The sequence below is a fragment of the Somniosus microcephalus genome, chromosome 8, assembly GCF_052327205.1.
Source record: "Somniosus microcephalus isolate GS21.2 chromosome 8, FLI_Smic_1.0, whole genome shotgun sequence".
In the NCBI taxonomy this organism is placed as follows: domain Eukaryota; kingdom Metazoa; phylum Chordata; class Chondrichthyes; order Squaliformes; family Somniosidae; genus Somniosus; species Somniosus microcephalus.
In genome coordinates this window covers 26,148,913-26,158,543 of record NC_140994.1, presented here as the reverse complement: position 1 = coordinate 26,158,543, position 9,631 = coordinate 26,148,913, and the positions used below count along the sequence as shown (strand labels likewise).

The window sequence follows — 9,631 nt, the reverse complement described above, 5'->3', positions numbered from 1 at the left end:
GTAGATTTTGACTTCCTGCGACTGTAAAATGGGCGACAGCGTGTTAGCAGCCCGTTTTACAACTCTCCCATTGAAGTCAACGGAAATAAATATCAGGAGAGATGTAAAACAGGCTGCCGATTCGCTATCACCCACTTTACACTATTGAACAAAGCCAAGTTCTACCCCAATATTTTCAAAATGGATGGTACTCCAAAGAGATATTAAACAGAGAGGGGGAAAAATTCAGTTGTTTGCGCCTCCCGTTAGTGCCTTAAGAGGGCACCAATTGGGGCGCAAAGCAACTAGAGGCCGGGCGTGGCGATGATAGTGCCGCTCGCGAAATTAACTAGACATTTTGCGACGGCACTAAACACTACCGCCACGATCTCCTGTGTCGGCAGATTGTGACGTCAGTCGAGTGCGCAACGCCCCGTTAGCGCCCTGGACTGGATATTGAGTGGCGCCACCTGCCGCTAGCAATGACAGGTTGAGGGGAGCGTTATACTGTCAGAAAGGGACTGGGGGAGCGCTATTTAAAGGTGACCGCTTCCTGCCTTTTTTTGTCGGTGACATTTTTGCACCACGCAGTCAGAGAGAGAGAGACTTCTTCAGAGATTCAACGCTGTGTGAAGGAGTTTTGAGAACTGAACAGCACTTTGCAGGTTTATTTTGATTTGCCCTTCCTTGCTTCGCCAGTGCTCTGAGGTAGTGCCTCACTCCTCGGCGCTTGCGCCTTAAGACAGGTGTGAAGCGCCTGATTTAGCGCTCCAATCACCTCCAGGGGCGATAAAAGCCAAGTTTGCTGTTGGAGGCGATAATTAGCGCCAGGCGCTAAACTTTGCGCACGGCCAATAACGGCGCCCTAAATGGGGCGATACCGAATTTTTCCCCCATAGCCTTTAGCCTTCCATTCACCGTAATACCTCAGCAACTGTTGCGTTACTCAACCACTCTAGCATGTCCATCTGTGATGTCCTTGGCCCCATCAAAACCTTCGCTGTATCCAGTCATTTCCCTAGTACAGCCCCTATCTTTGCTTCTTCACGTCCAAGTTCAGACTTGAGCATATCTGGTGCACAATTGGCAATAGCATCCATCACATCTGTCTGGACCAGGCCTCATTCTCCTCTGCCAAAACTGACTCATACTCTAGGGTCACCCTGGAGAGCAGACATAACCCTCAGCTTCTTTTCTCCACTGCTAACCACCTCCTTTTTTTGTCCCTTCACCTTCACCTCCAACAACAAGAGTGAAGATGGATTTCTTTGGCACCAGGATAGAGACTGTGCTGCTTTCCACCCTTCTCTTGTCCACCAAGCCAATCATTCTCCTTAATCATAGACTCATAGCGCGATACAGCACAGAAGGAGGCCATTCGGGCCAACGGGCCTGTCCCGACCCTTTGGAAGAGCTATTTAATTAGTCTCACACCCCTGTTCTTTTCCCATAGCCCTGCAAATTTTTCCACTGCCAATATTTATCCAAATCCCTTTTGAAAGTTATTATTGAATCTGCTTCCACCACCCTTTGAGGCAGTGCATTTCAGATCAGAACAGCTCACTGTTTAAAAAAAATATTCTCATGTCGCCTCTGGTTCTTTTGCCAATTACCTTAAATCTGTGTCCTCTGGTTACTGACCCTTCTGCCACTGGAAACAGTTTCTCCTTATTTACTCTATCAAACCTTTCATGATTTTGAACACCTCTATCAAATCTCCCCTTAACCTCTGACGAAGGGTCATCAACCTGAAACGTTAACTCTGTATCTCTCTCCACAGATGCTGCCTGACCTGAGTATTTCCAGCATTTTCTGTTTTTATCTCCCCTTAACCTTTTTTGTTCTAAGGAGAAAAACCCCATTTTCTCTAGTCTCTCCACCTAACTGAAATCGTTCATCCCTGATACCATTTAAAAAAACTCATTCCTGGGATGTGGGCGTCGCTGGCAGGACCAGCATTTATTGCCCATCCCTAATTGCCCTTGAGAAGGTGGTGGTGAGCCGCCTTCTTGAACCACTGCAGTCCGTGTGGTGAAGGCACTCCCACAGTGCTGTTAGGGAGGGAGTTCCAGGATTTTGGCTCAGCAACAATGAAGGAACGGCGATATATTTCCAAGTCAGGATGGTGTGTGACTTGGAGGGGAATTTGGAGGTGATGGTGTTCCCATGCGCCTGCTGCCCTTGTCTCTCTAGGTTGTAGAGGTTGCAGATTTGGGAGGTGCTGCTGAAGCAGCCTTGGCGAGTTGCTGCAGTGCATCTTGTAGATGGTACACACTGCAGACATGGTGGTGGAGGGAGTGCCAATCAAGCAGGCTGCTTAACTTGGATGGTGTCGAGCTTCTCGAGTGTTGTTGGAGCTGCACTCATCAGGGCCAGTGGAGAGTATTCCATCACACTCCTGACTTGTGCCTTGTAGATGGTGGAAAGGCTTTGGGGAGTCAGGAGGTGAGACACTTGCCGCAGAAAACCCAGCCTCTGACCTGCTCGTGTAGCCACAGTATTTATGTGGCTGGTCCAATTAAGTTTCTGATCAATTCTAGTAAATGTCCTCTTGGCATCCTTCCTAAGATATACAAAAATTCACTGAAAAAGGGAGAGCTGGGAGATTCTTCATTTGCTCCACCTCTTTTATCCTTGAACGGATCATATGATTCAGACTTAGTAGCGATCTCAAAGTTTGATATGCATCATTGTCACTGTGAGGTCCTCGGGCACATAGCCACGATACACAACACCAGCTGCATGAGACACATACCACAAAATACACAGAGCCAGGGTGCACACCCTGAAATACAAAATGCCAGGCCATACACCCAATAGGCACAGTAGCACTGCAGGGGGCACACACCAAGATACACAGCACCAACTGCAGTTTTGAGATACGGAATTTCAGCTCTAGGGGGCAAATATCCCAGGATACACAGTGCCACGGCCCATATTCAAATATACACTGCGCCAACTGCAGGGTACACACCCCATAATGCATAATGTCAACTGCAACCTTGGCGATACAGAGTTCCAGCTCCAGGGGGCACACCTCGGCTGACATTGGGTATCTTGGACTATGTGCCCTTGGACATATATTCCAGGATACTCACTGCCGGTTGCCGAGCATGCACCACAAGATTTACAGTGCCACAGCACACATTCAAAACATACACTGCATCAATTGCAGGGCACACACCTCAAGATGCACAGCGGAGGGGCACACAAGGTAAGATACACACCATCAACTGCAGGGGACACCCTGACATACAGAACTCCAGCTTGGGGCCTGCAGAGCTTTGGTATAGGGTAGTTATGATTTCATAGTTCTGTCATGTTTTTACTATATGAAATATAATGACATTCGTTAACTGAACATTATCTGCAATAGGATCACGGAGTACTAAGTCCATGGCAATTTTCCAACTAATATGAACATATGAACACTTGATGAAAATGTCATAATTTATTCATAATGCAACAAATCAAATGCTTTCCTTAAAGTACAACATTGAGGTTCCTACTTAGAAAGTGAAATAAAGGCATTTTGGACATTGTTTGGAAAAAAGACATAAATACTTTTACTGTTCACAGTCACATCACAAAATAATCCAGGGGCAGGTTTTCCTATCGACCCAAGCAGTCTGCTCACTTTATTGAATAAAATACCACTTTCTTCATGTAACCTTAGGGGATAGGTTTTCAAACTGAGGTCCCCATTCCCTAGCGAGTCTGTGGCGGCGGGTAGTGGGGGGGGGCGGTGGAGGTGGTGGTGTTGGGAGGGGGGATCTTGGGCAGGGGTGGCAGGCACCCCTCATAGGATCATAACTATACAGCACAGAAGGAAGCCATTCGGCCCGTCGTGCCTGTGCCGGCTCTTTGAAAGAGCTCTCCAATTAGTCCCACTCCCCTGCTCTTTCCCCATAGCCCTGCGAATTATTTCCTTTTCAAGTATTTATCCAATTCCCCTTTGAAAGTTACTATTGAATCTGCTTCCACCACCTTTTCAGACAGTGCATTCCAGATCACAACAACTCGCTGCGTAAAAAAAACCTCTCCTCATATCCCCTTTGGGTTCTTTTGCAAATTACCCTAAATCTGTGTCCTCTGGTTACCGACCCTCCTGCCAGTGGAAACAGTTTCTCCCTAGTTACTCTTATCAAAACCCCTCATAATTCCTATCATCGGATATTTGTATTTGTTGACCTATTAGTACGCTATTTCTGTTGCTGTGTAGGAATCTACGGATTCCTATCTAAATCACTGAGGTCGAGTCAGTTCAGTAAATTAACCAAATTTAATTAAACTGATGAACAAAACAAAATATGCAGGAGAAATCACAAACAGGTCTGTACAGTAGCTAGTTCCACGAGGACTCAACTTAGAACCGCCCACCTCTGACGTCATGACATCGTCACGTTTCCCACCACTCGGGGCACCACGTGACCAACGTGATGACGTCATCGCGTTATTTCAGGGTTTTTACAGAAAGCTTGTTTACTGTAGCAAACGGACCTAGGTGCTGTAACATTGCTTTAAAGACAGTTATTCACTTGTACAGGAGTTCCTTGGTGGTTTTACCACAGCTGTACACTAACAACAAATACATCATTTTCTCCAATATCAGCACGGTTTTCTTTGAGTAGCTGGTACTGTTTTTTTGGACATTCGGAAAGGGGGGGGTCTTTGCGAGTGTGTCCATAGTTGCAGGGGTTTCCCCCAAGTATGTGCCAACATTTGTAGGGCACCCCCTCCATCCATAAGCTTGAAAGCCAACTGCCCAGGGACAACTGCACTCAGGAATTGTTAGGATAAAACTTGGTTTAGGGGATATAAAGGGGTGGGCCTCAATAGTCGACCGGTATAAAACTGTCTGAAAGGTACCATTCAGTCTTGTTAGGCTGGAAAACAAACGCAAAGCACCGTGGGATACTTGGCTGTGTTAACCCTTTTAGACTAAATGAGTTTAGCTGACCAAGGACATAATTACAATCTACTTATAATTACAATCTACTTATAATTACACTGAGTAAATGCTGAGGGGTGGGGGGGGCTGCTCCTGGAAGAGATGAAAGTACAAAGGCACATTGACGAAGTCTCTGCAGATAAGGCCTTGAAGGCTGGTCACCTGGCTACATAATTAAGTTCGCAGAAGTTAGAATGAAGCCCCCCACAGTCCATAAGCTCTTACTGACGTATCCAGAGGTTACTGGAGTTCAAAGGGCAGGCCTAATAGTTGATTGATTAACCATGTATACCAATGAAATATCAATATTCTCATGTACACACCCTCATTAGTAATAAGTGGGCATTGTCTAATAAAATGTATAACTATGTTGTATTTTCACATTTTCTTTTGAGAACGATGTCTCTAGCTAAGGGTAGCTGAGATAGTTCTCCGGTGTGCACTCGTAATAAAACTATTGGTCTGGGCAACACCTGAGTCTGTTAGTTCTGTTTTACCTTCCAGATTATCCTCGCTTACAGGAATGTTGCATTTAGTCCATGGACCCAGGTGGTTCGCAGTGAGAGCTAGTTCCCTAGAGAACAACGCTCACTGTGACACTCTGCCCTGAAGGAGCCACCTTCCGGCGCCAGGTAAACATCTTTTTCAACTCTTGCCGAAAGCTGTCGTGCAGCCGGGTGTAAATAAAGGGATTATAACAGGCAGAGCTCATGGCAAACCAGTGGCAGGAGAGTTGAACCAGAGTGAAGTAGTATCTGTCTATGAGGCCAATGTTGATATCACGCACAATGTTAAACACGTGGAGAGGCAGCCAGCAGATTCCGAAGACCAGGACCGCTATCACGAGGAGGCAGAAGGTCCCTTATTCTTCTCGCCTTGTCCGCGTTAGCTTGGGTCTGGGTGATGGAGCCTGGTGTGACCCTGTTTCTGAGTTTGGACCAGGTCTTCAGGGAGGAGAGCAGGATGTTCAGGAGGGGCAGGAGGTAGGTCGCCAGCAGCAGGCAGGCGGCGTACGCTTGCCTCTCTTGGTCCTCCCTCTGCCAGAACTCTCCGCAGATGGCCACGCTCCAGCTCCAGGTGGGAGGTGTGGGCCAGGGCGGGCACGGCCTGGCAGCCGGCGCCGATCCAGGTGAAGAGCATCAGGTAGGCGCAGAGGCTGAGTGAGATGTGGTGGCGGAGCGGGTGGACGATGGCCAGGTAACGGTCCACGGCGATGCCAGTCAGGGTGAAGATGGAAACGCAGACTGTCACGGGTTGCAGGAAGAGGACCAAGTAGCACATGGTGCTGCCAAACAGCCAGCCCCGGGGCTCGAAGACATGAGCCAGGGTCAGGGGGATGCAGGTGATGCACATCAGGACACCCGAGGAAGCCAGGTTGCCAATCAGAAAGTTGGTGACATTGCGCATTTTCTTGATCCTGAGGATCACATAGACCAAAAGGGAGTTCCCGAGGATCCTATAACCACGATAACTGAATATAATAGGATGATCAGCGGCTTTAACTTGGATTAACTGCAACCCTTCAAAGTACGTTGCATTGTCCCTAGACCCTGGTCTCAGAATCCGCTGAGACGAGTTCAGGGCATCTCCCTGTTGTCCTGAGCCCGTATCTCCAGCAGAATCGTTCATCGTCGCTCCACTAAACCAAAGCATAAAAAGGTGTACTTTCACCCTAAGATACAGGGCTGACAATAAGAGCAGTGAGATAGAGAGGACAAAGTAATGCCTTACCGACTGCAACCGGTGCTTGGACTTCACTTCAATGATGGAGTGGGCCTTTGGCGTAGCGGTAGCATCCCTGCCGCTGGGCCAGAAGGTGTAGGGTTTCGAACCCCGCTCCAGACAGTCCCGGCAAGTGAAGTCGGAGCTCCGGCTCTAAATTCTGGGTTGATATCCAGCGGGATACTTGCGTCCGTGGGTGTGGGTGCCCCCCCCCCCTCGTATAGGTTGTGGGAGCCCGTAAAACCCTCCCGCCATAGGACTAACCACCCTAATGGCTGGTACAAAGATGGTTACGGTCACGGAAGGAGCGTTAATCGTGGCCAGAAATCCTTCCACCACTTCATACAGTTCCCCAAAGGGAACAGTGCGAAGACACGTACGACGACGACTTCAATGATTAAACATTAAATGACAGCAGCCGTATGTCAAAGTAGAAGGTGCTGCCCTGGAATTGCTTCATTGGAGCGCTCTCAGAACAAGTTCACTGTCTCCAGCAAGCTCCTCCTGTACATTGTATACGGGCATTAACGTCACTGGTTAGTGTGGTCACTGACAGGGCTGGTCCACCCTGTACAGGCGGTCCTGCTCTTCAGACATTTGTTTCACCGAGTTTGTAAACCCCAGCAGCACCAATCGACCTACACACTGTGAACACCCAATAATCACCGGCTAAAGGCCACGGTACAAGATTACCCGAGTCCACTGTGGGGTTCGCTCTGAATTAGTGGCATTGATTTCCATGTGAAAATAAAGCTCATGATGAGAATTGATAAGTTTACTTGGACAAGCTGAGCGATTTCAGGATGGTCGATGGAGATTGGGAACATTTATTTTAGCTCCGTGTTTAAGATTTTTTTCCCCCTAAATTGCAATTATTCAAATCATCAAATATCGGCTCTCTGTTCGGACAGGTAATTATATTGGAAATTAAATGGTTAGAAGCAATTTCTGAACACTAACTCTGATTAAGCATTTAGACTGCTCCATGTGTGGGTAAAGGCTCCTCCCGCAGTGATACTGAGCAGCACAGCCCATAATATCCCCGGTTCAATCCACAGTCTGTGCTGAGTTAGTTGACCTCAGCCAAGGTAACAGTTTCAGTGCTGCAATTGGCTTCAGTGCCTTGTAGCTGGTGATGGGGGGGGGGGGGGGGGAGGGGAATCTTACTTCTATTTGTAGTCCAGAGACCGCTGTGTGATAGGATTGGGGTCAGATCCTCGAGTGACCTCCTGCTGGAATCTATAGTGCGATAAGATTGGGGTCAAGCCCTCCATGGCTTTATCGGTTCCCAATGTTCACAGCTTCACACATAAAGCATGACCACTAGGGTCAGGTAGCCGAGGGCTGCCAGCATAAGTGAAACCATAACCCAGCAAGATTTGAAGAGGAGAGAGAATAGATTGAAGATGAGAAGTGCCTAGTATTTTCGTATTTACTACAGGCATCTGGGACTGTGCTTTACTAGATTATTCTGGCATATTATGTAAGACAACACGACTCAGGACAGACTCCTGCAGACTACACCAGAGACGGACCTGGGTGAGGAGTGCAGAGCGAGCAGTGAGGCATAAAACCGGCAGCGAGCCTGTGTGTGGAGCGAGGCCCGACCAGAGACGGACCTGGGTGAGGATTGCAGAGCGAGCAGTGAGGCATAAAACCAGCAGCGAGCCTGTGTGAGGAGAGATGCCCGACCAGAGAGACGGACCTGGGTGAGGAGTGCAGAGCGAGCAGTGAGGCATAAAACCAGCAGCGAGCCTGTGTGAGAAGTGAGGCCCGACCAGAGAGACGGACCTGGGTGAGGAGTGCAGAGCGAGCAGTGAGGCATAAAACCAGCAGCGAGCCTGTGTGAGGAGCGAGGCCCGACCAGAGAGACGGACCTGGGTGAGGAGTGCAGAGCGAGCAGTGAGGCATAAAACCAGCAGCACACCTGTGTGAGAAGTGAGGCCCGACCAGAGAGACGGACCTGGGTGAGGAGTGCAGAGCGAGCAGTGAGGCATAAAACCGGCAGCGAGCCTGTGTGTGGAGCGAGGCCTGACCAATTCAGCAGTGGGGGACAGAGGTAAAAAGTAATCAAAGTGTGACATCAGCAGGAAGCAGGTAACTGATTGGTTGGTGAGTATTTCTCTCTTTTTTTAAACTTTAACTCTAGTTTATAGTTTCTAAGGTCCCTCTGGTGTAGCGGGGACTGTTGGTAAACTATTTAACTGTAGTGTAATTAGTGGGATTGATTGATTTAATTTAAACTCAATTAATTAAAGGGTAAGTCATGGCAGGACAGCCCGGCCCTGTGATCTGCTCCTCCTGCGATATGTGGGAACTCAGGGACACTTCCTGTGTCCCTGACAACTACGTGTGCAGGAAGTGCACCCAGCTGCAACTACTGACAGACCGCATTGCAGCGCTGGAGCTGCGATTGGATGCATACTGGAGCGTTCACGATGCTCGGGACATCATGAATAGTATGTTTAGGGAGTTGGACACACCACAGGTAGAGGTTGGACAGGAAGAAAGGGAACGGGTGACCAACAGGCAGAGGACTAGGCGTAGGCAGGTAGTGCAGGGGTCCCCTGTGGCCATCCCCCTCTCCAACAGATAAACCACTTTGAGTACTGTTGGGGGGGATGGCTTATCAGAGGAAGGCAGCAGCAGCCAACTTCCTGGCACCAGGGGTGGCTCTGCTGCACAGAATGGGAGGAAAAAGCGTGGTAGAGCTATAGTAATAGGGGATTCAATTGTAAGGGGGATAGATAGGCGTTTCTGCGGCTGCAAACGAGACTCCAGGATGGTGTGTTGCCTCCCTGATGCAAGGGTCAAGGATGTCTCCGAGCGGCTGCAGAACATCTTGGAAGGGGAGGGTGAACAGCCAGTTGTTGTGGTGCATATAGGCACCAACGATATAGGTAAAAAGCGGGATGAGGTCCTAAAAGCGGAATATAGGGAGTTAGGAGGTAAATTAACAAACAGGACCTCAAAGGTTGT

The 9,631-nt window shown here is 48.7% G+C and overlaps 1 protein-coding gene across 1 annotated transcript; it reads right to left on the bottom strand.

Moving 5' to 3' along the window:
- Positions 1–5,504: 5,504 nt before the first annotated feature.
- Positions 5,505–6,559, bottom strand: LOC147113388 (prolactin-releasing peptide receptor-like). Its single transcript, XM_085996120.1, is given in 5 exon segments — positions 5,505–5,789; positions 5,791–5,998; positions 6,000–6,384; positions 6,387–6,433; positions 6,435–6,559. Coding segments are annotated over 5 exon segments (1,050 nt in total).
- Between the last annotated feature and the right edge of the window lie 3,072 nt (positions 6,560–9,631).